At 49.4% G+C, this 27,177-nt stretch overlaps 1 protein-coding gene across 3 annotated transcripts in view; it reads right to left on the bottom strand.

Moving 5' to 3' along the window:
• The window catches only part of NLRP12 (NLR family pyrin domain containing 12), a 32,793-nt gene extending 10,327 nt beyond the window's left edge, over window positions 1-22,466 (bottom strand). The window contains exons 1-6 of one of the 3 annotated variants that reach the window (XM_054463278.2): window positions 21,949-22,466; window positions 13,677-13,757; window positions 8,103-9,804; window positions 6,026-6,196; window positions 3,033-3,203; window positions 1,756-1,926 (exon numbers count right to left, since the gene is read on the bottom strand). In XM_054463278.2, coding sequence (XP_054319253.1) covers window positions 1,756-1,926; window positions 3,033-3,203; window positions 6,026-6,196; window positions 8,103-9,804; window positions 13,677-13,757; window positions 21,949-22,237 — 2,585 coding nt within the window. In that variant the 5' untranslated portion in view covers window positions 22,238-22,466. Of the gene's footprint in view, window positions 1-1,755; window positions 1,927-3,032; window positions 3,204-6,025; window positions 6,200-8,102; window positions 9,805-13,676; window positions 13,758-21,948 lie in introns of all 3 variants that reach the window. The other 2 variants (XM_054463277.1, XM_054463276.1) reach the window with 2 other exon arrangements.
• Between the last annotated feature and the right edge of the window lie 4,711 nt (window positions 22,467-27,177).

A 27,177-nucleotide genomic window follows, 5' to 3' on the forward strand; every position in this document is an offset into this window, starting at 1 on the left:
CACACCTGTAGTCCCAGCTACTTGGGAGGCTGAGGCAGGAGGATCGCTTGAGCCCCAGAGGTTGAGGCTTCAGAAAGTTGATATCACACCATTGCACTCAAGCTTCTGTGAGTCAATGAGACCCTGTCTCAAATTAAAAAAAAAAAAAAAAAAAGTCCAAGATGGTTCCTGCAGATCATACTGCGGCAGAACAAGAAACAAAACTGGGGCTGGGTGCCGTGGCTCACGCCTGTAATCCCAACACTTTGGGAGGCCAAGGCGGGCGGATCACAAGGTCAGGAGATCGAGACCATCCTCGCTAACACAGTGAAACCCCGTCTCTACTAAAAATACAAAAAATCAGCCGGGCGTGGTGGCGGGCGCCTGTAGTCCCAGCTACTCCGGATGCTGAGGCAGGAGGATGGCGTGAACCCAGGAGGTGGAGCTTGCAGTGAGCCGAGATCACACCACTGCACTCCAGCCTGGGCGACAGAGGGAGACTCTGTCTCAAAAAAAAAAAAAAAAAAAAAGAAACAAACAAACAAAACTGGGGAAGACGGTACATTTTATGTTCCATGTATTTTACTACAATTAAATTTACTTCTTATTTTATTAGGGACAGGGTCTCACCCTGTCACCCAGTCTGGGGTACAGTGGCTTGATCACAGCTCACTGCAGCCTTGGCCTCCGAGGCTCCTGAATAGCTGGGACTCCAGGCACATACCACCCACCCCAGCTAATTATGTTTATTTTTTGTAGAGATGAAGTCTCACTGGTTCCCAGGCTGCTCTTGAGCTCCTGCGCTCAAGCCCTTCTCCTGCCTTGGCCTTCCAGAGGGTTGTGGTTACAGGCGTGAGCCACCGCACCCGGCCCTTCTGAATATTTTTGATCCATGGTTGTTGAAATTCATGAATGCAGAACCCATGGACACAGAGGGCTGACTGGCTCAGTGGCATGAAGTAGTTTCACGTTATTGGGCAATCATCACTGCCATCCATCTCTGGAACTTTTTTTTTTTTTTTTTGAGACAGAGTCTCACTCTGTCGCCCAGGCTGGAGTGCAGTGGCGCGGTCTCAGCTCACTGCAAGCTCCGCCTCCTGGGATCACGCCATTCTCCTGCCTCAGCCTTCTGAGTAGCTGGAACTACAGGCGCCCGCCACCACGCCCGGCTAATTTTGTATTTTTAGTAGAGACAGGGCTTCTCCATGTTGGTCAGGCTGGTCTCGAATTCCAGACCTCAGGTGATCCACCCGCCTTGGCCTCCCAATGTGCTGGGATTACAGGTGTGAGCCACCACACCCGGCCCATCTCTGGAATTTTTCATCTTCCCAAATGGAACCTCTGTTCCTGTTAGATGGTAACTCCCCATTTCCTCCTCTTCTAGGCCCTGGCAGCCACCATTCTACTTTGTTTTTTGAGATGGAGTCTCACTCTGTCTCCATGGCTGGAGTGCAGTGACGTGATCTTGGCTCACTGCAACTTCCGCCTCCCAGGTTCAAGCGATCCTCCTGCCTCAGTCCCCTGAGTAGCTGTGATTACAGGCATGTGCCACCACATCAGGCTAATTTTTGTATCTTTAGTAGAGACGGGGTTTCACCATGTTGGCCAGGCTGGTTTTGAACTCCTGACCTCAGATGATCTGCCCACCTTGGCCTCCCAAAGTGCTGGGATTACAGGCGTGAGCCACTGCGCCCGACCTGTGGATGCATTTTTATACCGTCATTCAATATGAAGAGATTTGCCATTTTATTATGGTTGACCCCAGGAAGAACTCACCACAAAGTCCGTAGTCTGCAGACTGGGTGCCTCAGTCCCTGGCACAGTAACCTCAGGCCCAAATCCTCCAGTGCATTTCCTGTCAGGTCCAACTCAACCAGATGTGGGTTGGTGCTGAGCACAGAAGCCATTTCCTGACAAGCCCCGGACTCCAGCTGACACTTCCTCAACCTTGGGAGGAAGGAGAGGTTGAAGGGGGCGCCATCTTGCTTTTCTATGTCGTGATCACTCATACCCCAGCCCGTTTATTTTATTATTTAGGAACAGGTTCTTGCTCTGTCACCCAGGGTGAAGGTCAGTGGAGTGATAGCAACTCACTGAAGCCTCGACCTCCGGGCTCACGTGATCCTCCTGCCTCAGCCTCCTGAGTAACGGAATACATGTGTGCACCACCATACCTGCCTATTTTTTTTTTTTTTTTTTTTGAGGTGGAGTCTTGCTCTGTTGCCCAGGCTGGAGTACAGTGGCATGATCTTGCCTCACTGCAACCTCCACCTCCTGGGTTCAAGTGATTCTCATACCTCAGTCTCTCGAGTAGCTGGGACTATAGGCTGGGCTACAGGTGTGTGCCACCACGCCCAGCTAAGTTTTGCATTTTTAGTAGAGACGGGGTGTTTCTCCATGTTGGCCAGGCTGGTCTCGAACTCCTGACCTCAGGTGATCCGCCCGCCTTGGCCTCCCAAAGTGCTGGGATTATAGGCGTGAACCACTGCTCCTGGCCCATACCTGCCTAATTAAAAAAAAATTTTTTTGTAGATCAGGTGCAGTGGCTCACACCTGTAATTCCAGCACTTTGGGAGGCCAAGGTGGATGGATCATTTGAGGTCAGGAGTTCAAGACCAGTCTGGCCAACGTGGGGAAACCCCATCTCTACTAAAAATACAAAAAAGTTAGCTGGGTGCCTGTAATCCCAGCTACTTGGGAGCCTGAGGCAGGAGAATCACTTGAACCCAGGAAGTGGGGGTTGCAGTGAGCCGAGATTGTGCCACTGCACCCCAACTTGGGCAACATAGCAAGACCCCATCTCAGGGGAAAAAAAGAAAATGTGGGGGATGGCCCCAGGGACTCTTCATCATGTGGAATTGAGTATGGAGTCAGAGGAGGGCAGAAGCATGTCTTCTAAAGTGCCTAGAGTCCAGGGCCAGGGTCTTAGGTAATGGGGTTAAGGGCCAGCCCTGATTTAAAGGTGGAGATTTGGGGATTACCAGCATTTTGTGATATTTCATGCCCCAGGAGACAATGAGCTTAAGAAGTTGCTCCCGGGGATAGAGACTCACTGAATCATCTGCAGCCTGCATCGGGGATGCCGCAGGCCCTCGCACAGCAGCGTCATGCCTGGGAATCCAACACCGTTGCCACTGAGATCCATCCTTGTTAAATTCTTATTGGCTATGAGAGCTGCAGAGAGGTCCTCGCAGGCTGAGCTGGAGATGCGGCACTTCTTCAGCCTGGGGTGGAAAAGAGGAGAAAGGAGCTGGTCATTTCTTTTGTGCCAGTTTTGTGGAGTATTTTCTTTCTTTTTTTTTTTTTTTCCCTGAGACAGAGTCGCTCTGTCACCCAGGCTGGAGACCAGTGGCACGATCTCGGCTTACCACAACCTCTGCCTCCTGGGTTGAAGCAATTCGCCTGCCTTGGCCTCCTTAGTAGCTGGGATTACAGACGTGTGCCACCATGCCTGGCTAATTTTTGTATTTTTAGTAGAGACGGGGTTTCACCATGTTGGCCAGGCTGGTCTTGAACTCCTGACCTCAGGTGATCCAACCGCCTTGGCCTCCTGAAGTGCTGGGATTACAGGCGTGAGCCACCGCTGCGTAATGGCGTTTCACTCTGTTTTCCAGGCTGGAGTGCAGTGGCGCAATCATGACTCACTGAGGCCTAAACCTTCTGGGCTCAAGCAACCTCCCATGTCAGCGTCCTGAGTAGCTGGGACTACAGGTGCACACTACCATGTTCAGCTTTTTTTTTTTTTTTTTTAAGAATTTATCGCCAGGCGCGGTGGCTCATGCCTGTAATCCCAGCACTTTGGGAAGCTGAGGAGGGTGGATCACCTGAGGTCAGGAGTTCAAGACCAGCCTGGCCAAAATGGCAAAACCCTGTCTCTACTAAGAAATACAAAAAATTAGCCAAGTGTGGTGGCGGGCGCCTATAATTCCAGCTACTCAGGAAGCTGAGGCAGGAGAATCACCTGAACCCGGGAGGCGGATGTTGCAGTGAGCCGAGATTGCGCCACTGCACTCCAGCCTGGGCAACAAGAACAAGACACCGTCTCAAAAAAAAAAAAAAAAAATTTATCTTTTAGCTGAGAGAATTTATTTTTTTTTGAGGCAGAGTCTCACTCTGTCGCCCATGCTGGAGTGCAGCGATGTGATCTCGGCTCACTGCAACCTCCACCTCTAGGGTTCAAGTGATTCTCCTGCCTCTGCCTCCCAAGTAGCTGGGATTACAGGTGCCCAGCACCACACCTGGTGAATTTTTCTATTTTTTAGTAGAGACGGGGATTCTCCATGTTGGCCAGGCTGGTCTTGAACTCCTGGGTCAAGTGATCCTCTCATCTCAGCCTCCCAAAGTGCTGGAATTACAGGCGTGAGCCATCACACCTGGCCAACATATTTATTTCAAAATATCATGTTGTATATGATAAATTTTACCTGTCAAGAAAAGCAAAAAGAACCATATAAAATGTTTTGATGCTTTGTAGTCAAATACATTCACAAAGGTTGCCCTTAAAGAAATTCAAGGCCATGTGCGGTGGCTCAAGCCTGTAATCTCAGCACTTTGGGAGGCCGAGGTGGGTGGATTACCTGAGGTCAGGAGTTTATGACCAGCCTGGCTAACACAGTGAAACCCCATTTCTACTACAAACACAAAAATTAGCTGGGTGTGGTGATGCACCCCTGTAATCCCAGCTAATCGGGAGGCTGAGGCAGGAGAATTGCTTGAACTCAGGAGGCGGAGGTTGCAGTGAGTCGAGATCATGTCACTGCACTCCAGCCCAGGCTACAGAGCAAGACTATCTCAAAAAATAAAAAATGAAAAAAATTTGGCTAGGCACAGTGGCTCACACTGTAATCTCAACAGTTAGGGAGGCTGAGGAGGGAGGATCACTTGAGGCCAGAAGTTTGAGACCAGTGTGGGCCAACAAGGTGAAACCCCGTCTCTCCAAAATATACAAAAATTAGCTGGATGTGGCTGGGAGCAGTCGCTCAGTCTGTAATCCCAGCACTTTGGGAGGCCGAGGTGGGCGGATCACGAGGTCAGGAGATCGAGACCATCCTGGCTAATATGGTGAAACCCCATCTCTACTAAAAATACAAAAAATTAGCTGGGCATGGTGGCACGTGCCTGCAGTCCCAGCTACTCAGGAGGCTGAGGCAGGAGAATCGCTTGAACCCAGGAGGCAGAGGTTGCGGTGAGCCGAGATCGCACCACTGCACTCCAGCCTGGTGACAAAGCAAGACTCTGTCTCAAAAAAAAAAAAAAAAAAAAAAAATTAGCCGGGTTTGGTTGCATATGCTTGTTTTCCCAGCTACTCGTGATGCTGGGGCAAGAGGATTGCTGGAGTCCAGGAGTTTGGGGCTGCAGTGAGCCATGATTGTGCCACTGCACTCCAGCCTGGGTAACAGAGCATATCCGTGTCTCAAAAATTAAAAAAAAAAAAAAAGTAAAAAAAAAAATGTGGAGACCCACACAGCAGGATGACCACGTGAAGACAGAAGACAGTGATCTGCAGCAGGACAGAGACCTCACAAGAACTTAACCTGCCCACACCTTCATCTTGGACTTCCAGCAGCCCCCACCTGCCTTGAGAAAATACATTTATGTGGTGAAGCCACCCAGTCTTTGGCACTTTTTTTCCCCCCTGAGATGGAGTCTCACCGTATCACCCAGGCTAGAGTGCAGTGGTACGATCCCGGCTCACTGCAACCTCCGCCTCCCAGATTCAAGCGATTCTCCTACCTCAGCCTCCCAAGCAGCTGGGATTACAGGTGCCCGCCACCACGCCCTCCTAATTTTTGTATTTTTCGTAGAGATAGCATTTTGCCATGTTGGCCAGGCTGGTCTCAAACTCCTGACCTCAAGTGATCTGCCCGCCTTGACCTGTCAACATGCTGGGATTACAGGCGTGAGCCACCGCACCTGGCTTTGTGGCACTTTTTTATGGCAGCCGTGGCCGATGAATACACCATCCCGTGATAGAACCTTTGTGACCGAGCCCCATGAGAGGCCACGGTGGGGACCACCTGAAGCGCCCAGACCAGCCTGCACTCACCTCAGGTTCTGAAGTTTGCAGTTGGGGTGTCTGAGTCCTTGACAGAGCAGCTTCACCCCCCGGCTGCCCAGGGCATTTCGGTACAGAGACAGCTCTATCAGGTTTGGATTGGTGCACAGGGCCGCTGCCAGATGTTCACTGTAGGCGTCCAGCAGAACGGTCCTCTCTGGTCTGCTTGAAGGAAAGACAGGCAGCTCTCTGGTGTTACTGGTGCTTGACAGCTATGGCCTTTGCATGTCATTTCACCGCTTATGAAGCATGCTATCCTTTTTTGAGACGGAGCTTCGCTCTTGTTGCCCAGGCTGGAGCCCAATGGCGCAATCTCAGCTCACCACAACATCTGCCTCCTGGGTTCAAGCGATTCTCCTGCCTCAGCCTCCAGAGTAGCTGGGATTACAGGCATGCGCCTCCACACCCCGGTTAATTTTGTATGTTTAGTAGAGATGGGGTTTCACCGTGTTGGCCAGGCTGATCTCGTACTCCTGACCTCAGGTGATCCACCCGCCTCGACCTCCCAAAGTGCTGGGATTACAGGCGTGAGCCACCACATCCGGCCAAAGCATGCTATCTTTTTAATTTTTTTTTTTTTTTTTTTTTTTTAGAGGGCCTTGCCCTGTTGTCTAGGCTGGAGTGCATGGTGAGATCATGGCTCACTGTAGGCTTCACCTCCCGGGCTTAAGCAATCCTCCCACCTCAGCCTCCTGAGAAGCTGGGGCTACAGGTGTGCACCATCATGCCCAGCTAATTTATTTTATATTTTTAGAAATGGGGATCTCATCATGTTGTCCAGGCTGCACCTGGCTCTATCTGACACTCCTAATCGTTGATTAGTTGGTTTACTTGTTTCCCTCTTTATTATCTGTCTCCGTTCTCATTAGGATGCATGCTCTCTTGGAAGCATTGGCTTATTCACACAGTCTTCTGTCTGCAGAAGATTGTTGGGTCCACAGATAAAAGGGACATAGAGGCTGGGTGTGGTGGCTCACACCTATAATCCCAGCACTTCGGGAGGCTGAGGCCGAGAGTTTGAGACCAGCCTGGCCAACATGGTGATACCCCATCTCTACTAAAAAATACAAAACTTAGCTGGGTGTGGTGGCACACTCCTGTGGTCCCACCTGCTCGGGAGGCTGAGACATGCAATGTAGAGAGGTTGCAGTGAGCCGAGATTGTGCCGCTGCCCTCCAGCCTTGGTGACAGAGCCAGACTCTCTCAAGAAAAAGGGACTTAGTAATATTTGTTGATTGAATAAATTCTCCCAGACATCGACCTCAATTTAGTCCCAATGGGTGTTGTTTAGTCTCTGCTGTGGCACTATTAACACTTTGGGGCCAGAGGGACTGTCCTGTGTACTGTAGGATGTTTGCAGCATTCCCGGCCTTTATCCACTAGATGTCAGTAATATTACTTGCTTCCCAGTTGTGACCACCAAAAACGTGTCTCCAAACATCGCCAAATGTCAGAGCAAAATCACCCCTAGCTGAGAGGCACTGGTTAAGAGCATGAACCTCAAGGCCAAGGTGGGTGGATCACTTGAGTTCAGGAGTTCAAGACCAGCCTGGCTAACACAGCGAAACCCCGTCTCCACTAAAAATACAAAAATTATCCTGGCATGGTGATGGGCACCTGTAATCCCAGCTACTCAGGAGGCTGAGGCTGCAGTGAGCCGAGATCGTGCCACTGCACTCCAGCCTAGGAGACCGAGAGAGACTTTGTTTAAAAAAAAAAAAAAAAAAAAGCATGGGCTGGGTGCAGTGGCTCATGCCTGTAATCCCAGCACTTTGGGAGGCCAAGGTGGACAGATCATGAGGTCAGGAGATCGAGACCACCCTGGCCAACATGGTGAAACCCTGTCTCTACTAAAAATACAAAAATTAGGTGGGCGTGGTGGCGTGCACCTGTAGTCCCAGCTACTTGGGAGGCTGAGGCAGGAGAATCTCTTGAACCTGGGAGGCGGAGGTTGCAGTGAGCTGAGGTCACGCCAGTGCACTCCAGCCTGGGCAACAGAGCAAAAAAAAAAAAAAAAAAAAAAGACATGAACCTGAGCAGCCCCAGGGGATACCCCAGGGATACTTACAGCTGCACCAACAGCGTGTGCACTCCTGCAGAGCACCTCGCCCGGTCTTCCCCGTCCGCGCTGTAAGTGGTGCCATACAAGTGCAGCACCTGGGCGCTCCTGCAGTGCTTCAGACAGAACGAGGAGACCATGTGCTCCATCTTAGAGGCAATGTTGCTGACCACGATCACCTGGAAGTGGCTCAGGGCCTGCTGGATAAACTCCTCCTCCTGGATCTCGTACAAGCAGCCGAAGAACTCCAAGGAGCCCTGCTGGAGGGTGGAGCCGTCGCTCTGAGCTTTGCTTTGGATCCACTGCAACAGGTCCATCTTGATGTGTGGCGAGACCTCCCAGCAGAGACTCTTCTCCAGGTGGCTCCTGGTCTCCTCGTTCAGGAGTCCAAACAGGAAGCGGCTGGTGAGTGCCAGGAAGCTCCTTTCAGAAAACGCGTACTCGGTCAACAGCTTGGTCACGTCCTGGTCTGGGCCTGCCCCGCGTTCCCCCTTGTCCAGGATATAGTACATAGCTGCAAAGAATTCCTGGAAACTCAAATGGATGAAGCTGTAGTACCTCTCACAGTTGATGTCCTTCTGGAAGATGTTCATGTTGAGGAAAGCAGAGACGTCTGCCCCATCTAGGCCGTGCTTCCGGAGGTCCTGCTCCTCAAATAGGATTTTCTGATTCCAGAGCCCATCTGCGGCCAAGGAGCACAGTCCTCTCTGGTTGGGTGGGGGCTGGAGGCGCGGGGCCCCGGGCTTGGGTTGCATCAGACTCAGCAGGTAGAGCATGTACACCGCAGTGGTGGTCCTGGACATCTGTCTCAACAGCCCCCCACCCTCCAGCTGCTGCTGGAGGCAGGTACACACCACCCAGCACACCAGGGGGACGAAGCACATAGTGAAGAGAGGCTCGTTGTCCCTCACGTAATTGAAGACTTGGCCCGCCTGCTCTGCATTGTGGAAATACTTGTAGAAGTATTCCTTCCTTTCTGCCTCAGAGAAGCCCAGGATCTCCACATGCCTGGGGTGCTCCAGCAGACGGTGGAGCTTCTCCAAAGCCGTGGGCCGTGTGGTGATGAGCAAAGATAGCTCAGGGAGCAGCTTCTTCCGAATTAAGCTGTTAAGAAGCAGCTCCGTGGGCGGTTTCTCCTCCCAGCAGAGGCACCAGGGTCCCTGAGGATCGTGGAAAGAAGGCTTGAGCTCATCGAAGCCGTCGATGATGAAAAGGAGGCGCTCGGGAACTCGGATGAGCTCCTGGAGAGGCGCGCTGGGCTCGGGCCAGCAGCTGGAGATGAGGTCTTGCATGCTGCATTCCGTGGCACTCTGGTTCATCTCCCTGCAGTTGATGTAGAAGAGATAATCAAATCTGCCTTGGAAGAGCTTCCCGTCCGCCCAGTCCAGCATCACCTTGTGTGCCAGCATGGACTTGCCTATCCCTGCCGCGCCTTGCATGACCACGGTGCACGGTGGCTCGGGGCGCTCCTCATCTGGCTCAAAGAGGGTCTCTATCTTGATGGGGCTAGCCTGGTGTCCCACGGTCCTCGCGTGTCCACGGCCTGTGTCCAGAAGCTGCTGCTGAGCCTGCATGGGGTTTGAGTGCTCCTTCACCAGCAGGAGCCGGGTGTACCGGTGGCTGAGGTTGACACATTCCCCTAGGCGCGCATTGCGGTCTTCCATGAGCCGGAATTTCCTGCGGACGTAGTCCCTGTAGGTTTCCTGGGGATCTAGGGAAGAGGAATGACGGTTTTGTGGAAGACTCATCAGCAACCTCTAATGAGTTCATGAGGTAAAGCCCTCCTCATCTGGCTCTAAGAAGGTGTGTGCCTGTAGTTCCAGCTACTCGGGAGGCTGAGATGGGAGAATCACTTGAACCCCTGAGGTGGAGGTTGCGGTGAGCCGACATCACACCACTGCACTCCAGCCTGGGCAACAGAGCCAGACTCCATCTCAAAAAAAATTTTTTTTTAATTAAAATTATTTGAGACTAGGTTATAAGACTGGCTAATTTTTTTTTTTTTTTTAGATGGAGTCTCGCTCTGTTGCCCAGGTTGGAGTGCAATGCTGTGCTCCCTGCAACATCCACCTCCTGGGGTCAAGTGATTCTCCAGTCTCAGCCTCCCGAGTAGCTGAGATTACAGGTACATGCCACCGGGACTGGCTAATTTTTGTATTTTTAGTAGAGATGGGGTTTCACTATGTTGGCCAGGATGGTCTCGATCTCTTGACCTCATGATCTGCCCACCTCGGCCTTCCAAAATGCTGGGATTACAAGCGTGAGCCACTGCGCCCAACCAAGACTGGCTAATTTTTATATTTTTGGTAGAGATGGGGTTGAGCCATGTTGCCCAGGGTGGTCTTGAACTCTAGGCTCAAGGCATCCTCCCGCCTCGACCTCCCAAAGTGCTAGGATTACAGGTGTGAGCCACTGCACTTAGCCCAGGGACTGCATTTCTAACAAGATTGCTGCATGATATGTATGCATCTTAAAGTTGGAGAAGCACAGCCAGGCACGGTGGTTCATGCCTGTAATCTCAGCATTTTGGGGGGCTCAGGCAGGAGGATTGTTTGAGGCTAGTAGTTGTAGACCAGCCTGGATAACACAGCAAGACCCTGTCTGTATCGGGAAAAAAAAAAAAGTTTGAGAAGCACTGCTCCCAAGTTATCTGTGCCCCCTTTGTTTTCTCTTTCTTTTGTTTTTAATAGAGACAGGGTCTCACTATGTTGCTCAGGCTGTTCTCAAACTCCTGAGCTCAGGCGATCCTCCCACCTGGGCCTCCCAAAGTGCTGGAATTACAGGCGTGAGCCACCGCACCTGGCTTGTGCCCCCTTTGAAAAAAGGCAGCTTCATGTCTGCACTATCTGGTAATGTATCTGTTCTATAAATCCTTTGCTGAAAGTCACTTTGTGGGGCTGGACGCAGTGGCTCATGCCTGTAATCCCAGTAATCCTCAGGTGGATCACCTGAGGTCAGGAGTTCGAGACTAGCCTGGCCAACATGGTGAAACCCTATCTCCACCAAAAATACAAAAATTAGCCGGGCATAGTGGCGGGCGCCTGTAATCCCAGCTACTCAGGAGGCCGAGGCAGGAGAATTGCTTGAACCAGGAGGCGGAGGTTGCAGTGAGCTGAGATCACCCCCACTGCACTCCAGCCTGGGCGACAGCGTGAGACTCTGCCTCAAAAAAAAAAAAAAAATCTAGAACAATGTTCTTAATTGGGGTGACTGTGTCCCCCAGTCCCCCAGGGGACATTTGGCAACGGGACAAGTGGGTTGGTTGTTACAACTGGGAAAGTGCTACTGCCACCTAGTGGGTAGAGGCCAGAGGTGCTGCTCAACATCTTAGGAACCACAGGGCGACCCCATAGCAAAGAACACTCTGGCCCCGAAATGCCAACAGTGCCAATGTGGAGAAACCCTGGTCTAGATACAAATGCATCCCTTGGTATTGGATGCCAGCAGAGGCCCATGATAGCTGCCTGAGAGAAGCTGAAAAAAAAGAATCTGAGTTTGATACTAAAATTTTCCAAACAAATACATGTACTTTTAATTGTAGTGACATATACATAAAATTTACCATTTTAACCACTTTAAAGTGTACAACTCTGTGACACTAAGTTAGTTCACGATGTTGTGCAATCATCATCAATATCTCTTTTTTTTTTTTTTGAGACAGAGTGTTGCTCTGTCCCCCAGGCTGGAGTGCAGTGGCATGATCTCGGCTCACTGCAAACTCCGCCTCCCAGGCTCAAGTGATTCTCCTGCCTCAGTCTCCTGAGTAGCTTGATTTACAGGTGCCCACCACCATGCCCAGCTAATTTTTGTATTTTTAGTAGAGACGGAGTTTCACCATGTTGGCCAGGCTGGTTTCGAACTCCTGACCTCAAGTAATCTGCCCGCCTCGGCCTCTCAAAGTGCTTGAATTACAGACATGAGCCACTGTGCCTAGCCGCCAATGTCTATTTCCAGAATGTTTTCATCATTCTAAACAGAAACTCCATTAAATATTAACTCATAATTTCTCCTCTCCCTGGCAACTGCTATTCTTTTTTTTTTTTTTTTTTTTTTGAGACAGAGTCTCGCTCTGTCGCCCGGGCTGGAGTGCAGTGGCACAATCTCAGCTTACTGCAAGCTCCTCCCAGGCTGACACCATTCTCCTGCCTCAGCCTCCCGAGTAGCTGGGACTAGCCTGCCACCACGCCTGGCTAATTTTTTTGTATTTTTAGTAGAGACAGGGTTTCACCGTGTTAGCCAGGGTGGTCTCGATCTCCTGACCTCATGATCCACCCGCCTCGGCCTCCCAAAGTGCTGGGATTACAGGCGTGAGCCACCATGCCGGGCGTGGCAACTGCTATTCTACTTTCCGTCTCTGTGAATTAGACTAGTCTAGGTACCTTAGATAAGTGGAATCATACAATATTTGTACCCCTCTCCCGCCTTTTTTTTTTTTTGAGACAGGGAGGACAAGTAATCCTCCCACCTCAACCTCCTGAGTAGCTGGATCTACAGGCACAAGTTGCCATGCCCAGCTAATGTGTTTTTTGTTTTTTGTTTTTTGTTTTTTGTTTTGGAGAGATGGGGTCTTGCTCTGTTGTCCAGGCTGGTCTCAGAGCCTGGCCTCCCAAAGTGCAGGGATTACAGGCGTGAGCCACCTCCCCCAGCTGGTGAACCCACTCTTATTCTACTTTAGTAGAGCTGGAGACTAGATTCATTTCATGCTGCCCTTGAAAAAAATAGCCAGAAACATTTGTGGCATTGTTAACAGTGTTGCTCTCTACCCAGCAGACTGTACCCCGGTTTCTTCCCTGCCAGCAAACCTGATTCTGTTTGGTTGGTGGATGCTGATTCATGATTCGAGTGAGTGGTGAATCCTGCCCCTTCACAGGCCTCAGAGGATGAATTCTGGTTTTGCTAAACCAGTCATGAGTAATCTCGTTCCCCTCTGTCAGTGGTTGCTCTGAGAATGGGCAGATTCCTCAATACTGACCAGTGGGTTACGTGGTGTGACTGGTAACGGGGAGGAAGAAGGCCTTTACCCTCCCTTTTTTTGCTTTTTTTTTAGAGATGGAGTCTCATTCTGTTGCCCAGGCTGGAGTGCAGTGGTGCAATCTTGGCTCACTGCAACCTCCACCTCCCAGGTTCAAGTGATTCTTCTGCCTCAGCCTCTGAGTAGCTAGGACTACAGGTATGCTCCACCACACCCTGCTAATTTTGTATTTTTAGTAGAGACAGGGTTTTGCCACGTTGTCCAGGCTGGTCTTGAACTCCTGACCTCAGGTAATCTGCCCGCTTTGGCCTCCCAAAGTGCTGGGATTACAGGCATGAGCCACTGTACCTGGCCTCTTAGCCTCCCTTATTGCCCTTGCTTGTATGAGATGGTTTGGTAGCCATCTTTCAGCCATGAGATGACAAGTATCAGGACAAAATGCTGACACGGAAAGGTTGATGAGTTGAAACACAGGAGGAAACTGGCCCTTTGATAGTGTCATTAATCCACCCCACGAATTCCTCAATCATGCATTTGTTGTTGGCCTACACTCCGTGGGGTCATCTGCTCTGTGTAGACGAATACATGTAGGTACATGGCTTGAGGCTCACCTTTTCTTGGAGTGACAAGAGAGACTTCCAGAAGGCATGTTGACTGGTTCCCAAGTGAGGACGGGCCACCAGGTGGGGTGTCTGGAAGAGAAATTGTGGAAGATGAGCTAGCATGCATCTGGCTAGTAGCACTGCATCATATTAGCTGCGATTACGCTGAAATGCCTGCATAACTCCCTGGTCACCCGCACTCCAGAATGTTCAGTAGTCACTGCATAGGCCGTGTGTGGGAAAGAGTTCATCCCTTGTTCCTTGTAGCCCACCCTCCTCCCTGGGTCCCCCTCATGGTCATTGGCACCTCAATCCATCCAATCTTTTTTTTTTTTTTTTTTTTTTTTTTTGAGACGGAGTCTTGCTGTGTTGCCCAGGCTGGAGTGCAGTGGCACGATCTCAGCTCACCACAACCTCCACCTTCTGGATTCAAGCGATTCTCCTGCCTCAGCCTCACGAGTAGCTGGCATTACAGGTGTGCGCCACAATGCCTGGCTAATTTTTGTATTTTTAGTAGAGATGGGGTTTCACTATGTTGGCCAGGCTGGTCTTGAACTCCTGACCTTGTGATCCACCTGCCTCGGCCTCCCAAAGTGCTGGGATTACAGGCATGAGCCACTGCACCTGGACCCAACCAATCTTTTTGACTGGGAAGTTCTGAGTCAGTCTGGACTCCTCCCTTGTCAGCTCTGGGCCACATCTCATCCATTATCTTTTCTTTTTTCTTTTTGAGACAGAGTCTGGCTCTGTTACCCAGGCTGGAGTGCAGTGGCACAATCTTGGCTCACTGCAACCTCTGCCTCCCAGGTTCAAGTGATTCTCCTGCCTCAGCCTCCTGAGTAGCTGGGACTACAGGCATGCGTCACCACGCCCGGATTATTTATTTTGTATTTTTAGTAGAGACGGGGTTTCACCATGTGGGTCAGACTGGTCTCGAACTCCTGACCTCGTGATCCGCCCACCTTGGCCTCCCAAAGTGCTCGGGGTTACAGGCGTGAGCCACCGCGCCTGGCGACTCTGTCTCTTAAAAATAGTTTAATTTTTTTTTTTTTTTTTTTTGGTAGAGATTAGGTTTCAGTACGTTACCCAGGCTGGTCCGGAACTCCTGGCTTCAAGCAGTTCTTCGACCTTGGCCTCTTGAAGTGTTGGAAATAGTGGTGTGGGCCATCGTGCCCAGCCCAAAAAAGGCCTTTGTCTGGATATATATCATAAGATTCTACATGTCGAGTCCTTCCTTGGCATCTTTGGTCCTCAGAAGGCCCCCCAAAGTCCTAAGTGTGAGTTCCTATGCTCTCACTCCATGAGAAAGTCTTCCCACCTGGCTAGTTCTCCCATCAGCTGAGCCAGCGGCACCCCATCTGGTCCTCACTCTAAGTTTTCACCTCCCTGCTGGTTGCTAGTCCATGAAATCATTCATGAAAGCAAAGAACATCCTCTTGAAGGAGCCAGGAGACACCCCACCCTCTTGTTACTACACAGCCCGCCCCCCCCAACAGTCTCTGTAGCTTCATGTGACCCTCTTGGTATACGGGGACACCTTCCCTGTGAGTCTGTGTGACTAATAAACTTGTCTTTCCTCAGTTCAGTGCTGGCTCTGGTAGATTCAGTCATCTGGCACCATTTTATTTATTTATTTATATTTATTTATTTGAGACAGTCTCGCTCTGTCGCCCAGGCTGGAGTGCAGTGGCGCGATCTCGGCTCACTACAATCTTCACCTCCCGGGTTCAAGTGATTCTCCTGCCTCAGTCTCCTGAGTAGCTGGGACTACAGGCACCCACGGCCACGCAGGTGGTGGTAAAAATACAAAAAAAAAATTTTTGTATTTTTAGTAGAGATGCAGTTTCACCATGTTGGCCAGGCTGGTCTTGAACTCCTGACCTCAGGTGATCCGCCCGCCTCAGCCTCCCAAAGTGCTGGGATTACAGGCGTGAGCCACTGCACCTGGCCGCTCAAAAATTTTTAATTGGAGAAGGTTATCATTGAGAGGAAAGGGGAAAATAGGGAATTGTTTAATGGGTATTGAGTTTGTTTTGCAAGATGAAGAGTTCTGAAGATTGAATGCACATCAGTGTAAATGTACAACACTCAGCAGCACACTTAAAAATGGTTAAGAGGGCCGGGTGCGGTGGCTCACGCCTGTAATCCCAGCACTTTGGGAGGCCAAGGCAGGTGGATCACGGGGTCAGGAGATCAAGACCATCCTGGGTAACACGGTGAAACCCCGTCTCTACTAAAAATACAAAAAAAATTAGCCGGGCGTGGTGGCAGGCACCTGTAGTCCCAGCACTTTGGGAGGCCGAGGCAGGTGGGATTACCTGATGTCAGGAGTTCAAGACCAGCCTTACCAACGTGGTGAAACCTTGTCCCTATTAAAAATACAAAAATGAGCCAGGCATGGTGGCGCGTGCCTGTAATCCCAGCTACTTGGGAGGCTGAGGCAGGAGAATCGCTTGAACCAGGGAGTCAGAGGTTGAAGTGAGCTGGGATCGGCCATTGCACTCCAGCCTGGTGACAGAGCGAGACTCCATCTCAAGAAAGAAAAAGTGGTTAAGAGGAGGCCAGGCATGGTGGCTCATGCCTGTAATCCCTGCACTTTGGGAGGCCAAGGTGGGTGGATTACCTGAGGTCAGGAGTTCAAGACCAGTCTGACCAACATGGAGAAACCCCATCTCTACTAAAAATACAAAAATTAGCCGGGCGTGGTGGCAGACACCTATAATCCCAGCTACTTGGGAGGCTGAGGCAGGATAATTGCTTGAACTCCTGAGGCAGAGGTTGCAGTGAGCCGAGATCGCGCCACTGCACTTCCAGCCTAGGCAACAAGAGTGAAATTCCGTCTCAAAGAAAAAAAAAAAAGGGCAAATTTCATGTTTTGTGTATTTTAGCACTATTTATTTATTTATGAGACAGAGTCTCACTGTGTCGTCCAGGCTGGTGGGATGTTGGCTCACTGCAACCTCTGCCTCCCGGGTTCAAGTGATTCTCCTGCCTCAGCCTCCGGAGTAGCTGGGATTACAGGCATGTACCACCACGACCAGCTAATTTTTGTATTTTTAGTAGAGACAAGGTTTCACCATGTTGGCCAGGCTGTTGTCAAATTCCTAGTCTCAAGTGATTCACCTGCCTCAGCTTCCAACATACTGGGATTACAGGCATGAGCCACGGCAGCTGGTTGACAATTTTTTTTTTTTTTTTGAGAGAGGGTCTTGCTCTGTTGCTCAGGCTGGAGTAGTGTGGCATGATCTTGGCTCACTGCAGCCTTCACCTCCTGGGCTTAAGTGATCCTCCCATCTCAGCCTCCCAGGTAGCTGGGTCTGTAGGCATGCGCCACTGTGCCTGGCCAATTTTGTAGAGAAGGGGTTTTGCCATGTTGCCTAGACCGGTCTCAAACTTCTGGGCTCAAGTGATCTGCCTGCCTCAGCCTCCCAAAGTGCTGGGATTATAGGTGTGGCCACAATTTTTTTTTTTTTTTAAAGGTAATCCAGGCTGGCGCGGTGGCTCACGCCTGTAATCCCAACATTTTGGGAGGCTGAGGTGGGTGGATCATGAGGTCAGGAGATTGAGACCATCCTGGCTAATATGGTGAAACCCCATCTCTACTATAAATACAAAATTAGCCGGGCGTGGTGGCATGTGCCTGTAGTCTCAGGTACTCAGGAGGCTGAGGCAGGAGAATCGCTTGAACCCAGGAGGCGGAGGTTGCAGTGAGCCGAGAACGCGCCACTGCACTCCAGCCTGGGTGACAGAGTGAGACTCTGTCTCAAAAAAATAAATAAAAATAAAAAAGGTAATTCTTGAAAATTGTAGCTGAAAAAGGCCTCAGAGATGTTCTCCCTCAGTGTTTCCTAAGCATGCCGCGAGAACCAACCACATCAAAATGCAGATTCCTGGTGCCTAAGACCTGCTGAATCAGAATCTCTAGGGTTGAGGGGTCTTGGATTCCCCATTGGCCACAAGGGTCTCGAGAGACTCTTATGCACAGTAACATGAGAACTGCCGATCTTGTCTGATGCGCTTGTTTTACAGATGGAGACGGACGCCCAGGGGCATATCGATTCTCCAGCATCACACAGACAGAAAGAGCAAAGCTAGACATCTGTCTCCTTGGGGACGCTGAGCTGCCTCTCAGTAGACTAAACGGATGCAGTCCGGGGAAGAACGCTCGGCAAATGGTTATGCATTGTCAATGCTGGGAGAGATTTAGGCGGAAGAGGGAGAAAAGTGGGACTTTACTTTTGATTCTATATTTGTACGTTATTTCCATTTCTTAAAATAACTATGTAACACTTCCATTTAGATATAATTATACAATATGACAAGTAAGTAAATTGATACTTTTTTTTTTTTTTTTTTTTTTGAGATGGAGTCTCACTCTTGTCGTCCAGGCTGGAGTGCAGTGGTATGATCTCGGCTCACTGCAACCTCCGCCTCCCAGGTTCAAGTGATTCTCCTGCCTCAGCCTCCCAAGTAGCTGGTATTACAGGCATGCGCCACCACGCCTGGCTAATATATATATGTATATTAAGACGGAGTTTTGCTCTTGTCCAGGCTGGAGTGCAGTGGCGGGATCTTGGCTCACCGCAACCTCCGTCTCCTGAGTGGTGGAGAAAAGAGAGAAAAAGAAAGAGAAAAGAGAAAGGAGAGAGAGAGAAAAAGAAAAAAGAAAAGAAGGAGGGAAGGGAAGGGGAAAAAAAAGGAAGGAAGGAAGGAGGGAAGAAAGGCTACAAACAAGTGCCTTTGTTTTTTTCAGAGTCATCAAAGACTTTGTTTTTTACAGAGATGTTTCCCAGCACACTACTACCGTCACACCTCATTAACGATGAGTCATTAAGCTTTGCAGAAGTGACTGTGTATAGCCAGTTATTGGCAGGACTTGCTTACTCATTCAGCAACTGTTCACCAAAGTTTACTTGGTTCCTAGCCCTAGCCAGACACTGGAATCGCAGAGAATCACACAGGGGAGTCAAGACTCTTTCTGCCTTTGAAGGCGTCCATGTCCCAGTAGAGAAAACAGGTGAGAAATGACATTAAAAACCACAGCTCAAGCAGGGTGCAGTGGCTCACACCTGTAATTCCAGCATTTTGGGAGGCCGAGGTGGGCGGATCACCTGAGGTTAGGAGTTTGAGACTAGCCTGGCCAACATGGTGAAACCCCGTCTCTACTAAAAATACAAAAATTAGCTGGGCATGGTGGCACGCACCTGTAGTCCCAGCTACTCAGGAGGCTGAGGCAGGAGAATCACTGGAACCTGGGAGGTGCAGCTTGCAGTGAGCCAAGATTGTACCATTGCACTCCAGCCTGGGCGACAGAGTGAGACTCTGTCTCGAAAACAAAACAAAAAAACCACAGCTCAAACGGGGATCTGTGGTGCACACCTGTAGTTCCAGCTGTTCAAGCGGCTGAGGCAGGGGGATCACTTCAGCGCAGGAGTTTGAGTCTAGCCTGGGCAGCATAGTGAGACCCTATCTCTAAAAAAGAAAAATATTTTTTTAAAAAAATTCCACAGCTCAAGTGCCATCTCTGCCACTTCAGCAATAGCCCATATTTGCTGAGCTCTTACTACCTGCTCTGAATTGCGTTAAGCACTTTGCAAGTATTATCTCTTGAGCTTGTGCCTGAGTATAAATCATATTTTTTCTTTTTTTTTTTTTTTGAGACAGAGTCTCACTCTGTCACCCAGGCTGGAGTGCAGTGGCACAATCTTCACTCACTGCAATCTCCACCTCCTGGGTTCAAGTGATTCTCCTGTCTCAGCCTCTAGATTAGCAGAGATTACTGGCGCCCGCCACCACACCTGGCTAATTTTTTTGTATTTTTAGTAGAGACAGGGTTTCACCATGTTGGCCAGGCTGGTCTCGAACTCCTGACCTCAGGTGATCCATCCATCTCAGTCTCCCAAAGTGCTAGGATTACAGGCTTCAGCCACCGCACCCAGTCCATTGTGATTATTTTATGAGATAGAAGATATAATAAAAGAAATCATGTTGGCCGGGCGCGGTGGCTCATGCCTGTAATCCCAGCACTTTGGGAGGCCAAGGCGGCTGGATCATGAGGTCAGGAGACCGAGACCATCCTGGCTAACATAGGGAAACCCCGTCTCTATTAAAAATACAAAAAATTAGCTGAGCATGGTGGCAGGCACCTGTAGCCCCAGCTACTCGGGAGGCTGGGGCAGGAGAATGGCGTGAACCCGAGAGGTAGAGCTTGCAGTGAGCCAAGATCGCACCACTGCACTCCAGCCTGGGCGACAGAGCAAGACTCTGTTTCAACAACAACAAACAAAAGAAATCCAAGAGTGCTAAGGAGGCACAGAAGTGGGGTTTCTGAGCCAGCCAGAGTGATGGAAGCGAGGAATCAGAAGGAGTCGGGGAAGAGGAGTAAATACTTTACTTTAGAGAAAGTAGTGGCTTCAAGGTTTCAGTAAGTAATACTTTTCCAGGCAAAGAAGATGGAGAATATTCCAGGCAGAACACAGCATGAACAAAGACCAAAGGGATGAAATTAAAATTCTGTACACAGTCACAAAAAAGAACAAAATCATGTTCTTTGCAGTAATATGGACGCAGCTGGAGGCCATTATCCTAAGCAAACTAATGCAGGAATAGAAAACCAAAGACTGCATGTTCTCACTTGTAAGTGGAAGCTAAACATTGGGTTCTCATGGACAGAAAGATGGGAAGAAGAGACACTGGGGACTCTTGGCGGCGGAAAACTCACCATTGGGTACTATGTTCAAGTACCTGGATGATAGGATCAATCTTACCCCGAATCTCAGCATCACTCAATACACCCATGTAACAAACCTGCACATGTACCCCTTGAATCTAAAATAAAAGTTGAAATTTTTATATAGATGTGTGTGTGTGTAAATTAGAATTCCAGATCTCCCAGGCTCAGGGATTAGTATGAAAGAAAAGGGAATTGGTGGCCAGGCAGTTGTCATTCATGCCTGTAATCCCAGCACTTTGGGAGGCTAAGGTGGAAGCTCGCTTGAGCCCAGGAGTTCAAGACCAGCCTGGGCAACATAAGGATACCTCATCTTGGCCATGCACAGTGGCTCATGCCTGTAATCCCAGCACTTTGGGAGGCTGAGGCAGGTGGATCACGAGGTCAGAAGTTCAAGACCAGCCTGGCCAAGATAGTGAAACTCCGTCTCTACAAAAAATACAAATACAAAAAATTAGCCAGGCATGGTGGCAGGTACCTGTAATGCCAGCTACTCGGGAGGCTGAGGCAGAAAATTGCTTGAACCCGGGAGGCGGAGGTTGCAGTGAGCGGAGATTGTACCACTGCACTCCAGCCCGGGCAACAGAGCGAGACTCAGTCTCAAAAAAAAAAAAAAAAGTATACCTCATCTCTTTCTTATTTTTGAGATGGGATTTCGCTTCTGTTGCCCAGCCTGGAGTACAGTGGTGCGATCTCAACTCACTGCAATCTCCACCTTTCAGGTTCAAGCGATTCTCCTGCCTCAGCCTCCCAAGTAGCTAGGACTATAAGCGTGTGCCACCACGCCTGGCTAACTTTTGTATTTTTAGTAGAGACAGGGTTTTGCTATGTTGGCCAGACTGATCTCGAATTCCTGACCTCAGGTGACCCACCCACCTTGGCCTCCCAAAGTGCTGGGATTATAGGTGTGAGCCACTGCACCTGGCCACCTCATCTCTTAAAATATATATATATATATATATATGCACACACACATATATACACACACATATATATACACATATATACACATATATATGTGTGTGTGTATCTATATATATATATAAATTCCAGATCTCCCAGGCTCAGGGATTTTATATATATGTATTTTAAATATTTATTTTAATAATACATATTAAATATTTAATATATATAATATTTATATATAATATATACATATTTAATATGTATTTAATAATATAATTATATACATATTTTAAATATATATATTTTAAATATATTTTAAATATTTGAGGCAAGGTCTCGCTCTGTCACCCAGGCTGGGGTGCAGTGGCAGGATCATAGCTTACTGCAGCCTCAACCTTCCGGTCTCAAGTGATCCTCCCACCTCAGCCTCCTGAGAAGCTGGGATCACAGACATGCAACACCACACCTGGCTAATTTTTTTTTATTTTTGGTAGAGACAGAGCCTCACTAAGTTGTCCAGGCTGGTCTTGAACTTCTCACCTCAAGTGATCTGCCCTCTTCAGCCTCCCAAAGTGCTGAGATTACAGGTATGAGTCACCGCACCCGGCTGGCGTTCTAGCCTTGCCTGTCCCGCCACCTCCTTACCCCTCACCAGGTCCTCTCTCTGTCCTCTCTCCCACAGGTCCTTCCTGTTCATCCGCTCAAAGGTGCTGAGAGCCAACTTCCAGGCCTCCTCTGGCCCAAAGTGGGTGATGAGCAGCTGGGCCATTTCCAAGGGACCGGCCTTCTCCATGCGTCCCCAGGGGATCTTGCCTTCTCCCAGCTCTGTCGCGGTCCCCAGGTATAACTTGAACTTCTTCAGTTCCACAGCCTCGAGTTCTTCCAAGTAGGTGGACAGGCGACAGAGGCCGTCCCTGCCTGCGGTTCGTAGCATGGGGGTGCCGTGAGCCCCAAAGGAGAGGACCTGGAGGCTGAGATGTTCCTATGCACGGGACACGGGGCGACCCCAGCACACCTTCCATTGCATCATTCACAGGCAGCGGGCGGAGAGGCTGAGCCAGTGGTTTGAGGAGTGAGCGAGGGAGGAAAGACCTTTTGCTGAAATAATGCTTTCTCACTCTTCAGTTCCCTCCTGCCCTGCCCCACTCACCAATGGGTGTTCTGGGTGGAGAAGAGGAAGTCGGGGGGAGATTAAGAAATCCTAGCAGCCACTTGGCTGATGAAAAAGATTTTCATTTCTGCTGTCTCTTTCCGCCTTCCTCTTGTTTTCCTCGTTTCACTAGTGTGTGTGGTAGAGTGTATTATCAAAACCGTGACTGCGCCTCTTCCAGGGAGAATTTTTTTTTTTTTTTTTTTTTGAGATGGAGTCTCACTCTGTGGCCTGGAGTGGTGCGATCTTGGCTCACCACAACCTCTGCCTCCTAGGTTCAAGTGATTCTCCCACCTCAGCTTCCCCTGAGTAGCTGGGATTACAGGCGCCTGACACCACACCCAGCTAATTTTTGTGGTTTTAGTAGAGACAGGGTTTCACCATGTTGCCCAGGCTGGTCTCAAACTCCTGACCTCAGGTGATCCACCCGCCTTGGCCTTCCAAAGTGCTGGGATTACAGGTGTGAGCCACCATGCCTGGCTTTTTTTTTTTCCTTTGAGACAGAGTCTCACTCTGCCACCCAGGCTGGAGTTCACTGGTGTGATCTCAGCTCACTGCAACCTCCGCCTCCCGGGTTCCAGCGATTCTCCCACCTCAGCCTCTCAAGTAGCTGCGACCACAGACATGCGCCACCATGCCCAGCTCAGTTTTTCTAGTTTTGGTAGAGACGAGGTCTCCTTATGTTGCCCAGGCTGGTCTCGAAGTCCTGAGCTCAAACTATCTGCCCACCTCAGCCTTCCAAAGTGCTGGGATTATAGGTGTGAGCCACCGAGCCCAGCCTCAGGGAGAATTATTAAGGACCTCACGTAGGTCTGCTACTTTTTTTTCTGTTCTCTCAGTCACAAGAGTGGCATGAGAGGAACTCTGTGGTAGGCAGGATGATGGTCCTCAAAGATATTCATGTCCTAATGGCCAGAACCTGTGACATTTCACCCTACATAGCAAAAGAGACTTGGCAGATGTGACCAAATGAAGGCACTTCAGATGGGGACATTATTCTGGTTATCTGGGCAGGACCCATGGAATCACAAGAGTCTTTTTTTTTTGAGAAGGAGTCTTGCTCTGTCGCCCAGGCTGGAGTGCAGTGGCGCGATCTCGGCTCACTGCAAGCTCCGCCTCCCAGGTTCACGCCATTCTCCTGCCTCAGCCTCCCTGTAGCTGGGACTACAGGTGCCCGCCACCACACCCAGCTAATTTTTTTTTTTTTTTTGTATTTTTAGTAGAGACGGGCTTTCACCATGTTAGCCAGGATGGTCTCAATCTCCTGACCTTGTGATCCACCTGCCTCAGCCTCCCAAAGTGCTGGGATTACAGGCGTGAGCCACCGCACCCAGCCACAAGAGTCTTTATAAGAAGACAGGAGGGTTAGTGTAAGAGGGAGATGTGACTGGGTGCAATGGCTCATGCCTGTAATCCTGGCACTTGGGGAGGCCAAGGCAGGTAGATCACCTGAGGCCAGGAGTTTCAGACCAGCCTGGTCAACATAGCGAGGCCCCATCTCTACAAAATATATGTTAGCAGAATTTATGAATTCTGATGGAAGAGCAAGTTTATGATTCCTTCTGTCTCTTGCATCATGCCAACTTTGTTTCATGCTCCTAATCAATTCAGACCCCTCAGACACACACACACACACACACACACACACACACAAAAGCCTTCCGAGCCAGGCGCAGTGGCTCACACCTGTAATCCCAGCCCTTTGGGAGGCCAAGGCAGGCAGATCACCTGAGGTCAGGAGTTCGAGACCAGCCTAGCCAACATGGTGAAACCCCATCTCTACTAAAAATACAAAACTTAGCCAGGCTTGGTGGCAGGCACTTGTAATCCCAGCTACTTGGGAGGCTGAGGCAGGAGAATCGCTTGAACCCAGGAAGCAGAGGTTGCAGTGAGCCGAGACTGCGCCACTGCACTCCAGCCTAGGCAACAGAGCGAGACTCCGTCTCAAAAAAAGAAAAAAAAAATAGCCGGGTTTGGTGGCGGGCGCCTGTAGTCCCAGCTACTCAGGAGGCTGGGGCAGGAGAATCACTTGAACTCAGGAGGTGGAGGTTGCAATGAGCCAAGATCCCGCCATTGCACTCCAGCCTGGGTGACAGTAAGACTCCGTCTCAAAACAAAACAAAACAAAAAAAACCTTCACAGCTTTTTATGAGACATTCTCCCACATCCAGTCCTTTCCAGGACTAATATTCTGTTGCATGGCATGGAGCGGTTTTGAGCAGGGGAGGGATGGAGTCAGATCTGGGTTAAGGAAGATTCCTCAAGGCCCTTGTGGAAGGCAGACCAAACGGAGGAGGCCTGGATTGGGAGAGGGAGCAGCTGAAGCCTTCATGTTTCAGGAGATGGAAATAATGCCTGAGTGAGGGCAGGCGGTGGGTGCATCCTGGGAGTGTTGGGATGGCAGTGATCATTAGAGGGGAGGAAAAAGGTGTGGCGAACCTGAACTCCCTACAGACCCAATCTGAGCTTCCTCAAGTGGCTCACGACGCAGGCTCCTTCCACGCCACTGCTGCAGGTGGTGAAAAAACTAATTTCTAGGAATTCGGAAGCGAGGGTTGGGGGAAGCTGAATCCACATCTGTCTACTTCGTGCTTCCACTTTCAAGATAGTCCTTTCTCATAGGGAAAGAAGAGAATTGGCAACTTCTATAGCCGCTTCTGGGCTTAGTGCCATTTCTGGAAACACAAGAATGAATCTAAAGACAAGGAATGCAATTTTCCTTTTTTTCCTTTTCTTTTTTTTTTTTTTTTTAGTAGATGGGGTTTCACCGTGTTGCCCAGGATGGCCTTCAACTCCTGAGCTCAAGCGATCCTCCCGCCTCGGCCTCCCAAAGTACTGGGATTACAGGCACGAGACACCGCACCCAGCCCAATTTTCCTTTTTTTTAAAAATTTTTTTGCTGGGCGCAGTGGCTCATGCCTGTAATCCCAGCATTTTGGGAGGCTGAGGCGGGTGGATCATTTGAGGTCAGGAGTTCAAGACCAGCCTGGCCAACATGGTGAAACCCTGTCTCTACTAAAAATACAAAAATAACCTGGGCATGGTGGTGGGCGCCTGTAATCCTAGCTACTCAGGAGGCTGGGGCAGAAGAATCACTTGAACCCAGGAGTGGAGGTTGCAGTGAGCTGAGATCACGCCACTGCATTCCAGCCTGGGTGACAGAGAGAGACACCATCTCAAATAAATACATAAATAAATAAATAAAAAATAGAAGTTGTCACCACCACCTGTTTGCCACTCCCTTGAATTCTTTCCTGGGTGAAGCCAAGAACTGTCCCGGGCAAAGCCCTGATTTGGGGCCTCACTTGCCTAGCATCACAAGGATAAACCCATTCAAAGCAGGTGCTGAGTTGCCCTGTTGGTTTTCAACTAGAAGAGAAATTATTATCATCAGGGACATTTATAAAAATTATATATAGAAGGCTGGGTGTGGTGGCTCACACCTGTAGTCCCAGCACTTTGGGAGGCCAAGGTGGGCAGATCACTTGAGGTCGGGAGTTTGAGACCAGCCCGGCCAACATGGTGAAACCCCGTCTCTACTAAAAATACAAAAATTAGCTGGGTGTGGTATCGCGCACCTGTAATTCCAGCTACTAGGGGGGCTGAGTCACAAGAATCGCTTGAACCTGGGAGGTGGAGGTTGCAGTGAGCCGAGGTCACGCCACTGCACTCCAGCCTGGGTGTCTGAGTGAGACTGTCTCAACAACAACAACAACAAATTAAAAATAAAAAAATAAAATAAATAAAAATACAAAAATTATCCAGGCACGGTGGCGTGTGCCTGTAATCCCAGCTACTCGGGAGGCTGTGGCAGGACAATTTCTTGAACCTGGGAGGCGGAGGTTGCAGTGAGCCGAGATCGCACCACTGCACTCCAGCCGGGGCCACAGAGTGAGACTCTCCCTCAAAAAAAAATTATATATAGATGAAACATTTTATATAAATTATAATAAGATTTATAAATATGTAAATATGTATATGAAATTGGCCCCTCCCTAGACTTCCTGAATCAGAATGTTGGTGGGGCAGGGGCCATCAAACATATGTTTCTTTTTTCTTTTTTTTCTTGTATTAGTTTTTTGAATACAGATGAGGTCTCACTATGTTGCCCAAGCTGGTCTGGAACACCTGAGCTCAAGCAAGCCTCCCACCTCAGCCTCCCAAAGTGCTGGGATTACAAGTGTGAACCACCACGCCTGGCTAAATACGTTTTTATAATATAAAGCTCCCCTGGTGATTCTGCTGAGAAACATTTCTCTGTGTTAGTACTAAAAAGGCACAGAGAAATGCTTGTTTTTCTGTCAGCAGAATTTCCCTTTTGCCATTCCGGAAGAGACCTGTTTCCTTTGAGGGAATGCTTTGAAAAGTCACTTGAATATGAAACCTGTTAACTGGAGAAATTTTGCAGTATGGTGTTTGCTTGCTTGCAGGTAAAACTAAATCATTCAGGATAAAAAGGCATTTAGAAGCCACGTGGGGAAAGGCAGAAGGAAAGGAAATAGGAGGTGTCAGGTGCCTGGGAAGAACATTTGGAGGGTTTATGGAGATGAGTAATAGGAATTTAAATTGCTTTACTATATGGCGTACGATGAAAACTGTCTTCTACCCCAACCAAACCAATCATCAGTAAAATCTATGCTACTCGCTAGTGTGTTGTGAACATGGATTTGCTGGGGTTTTTTTGTTTTTTTGTTTGTTTTGGTTTTTTTTTGAGACAGAGTTTG

This window comes from Pongo pygmaeus, chromosome 20 (genome assembly GCF_028885625.2).
Source record: "Pongo pygmaeus isolate AG05252 chromosome 20, NHGRI_mPonPyg2-v2.0_pri, whole genome shotgun sequence".
In the NCBI taxonomy this organism is placed as follows: Eukaryota; Metazoa; Chordata; class Mammalia; order Primates; family Hominidae; genus Pongo; species Pongo pygmaeus.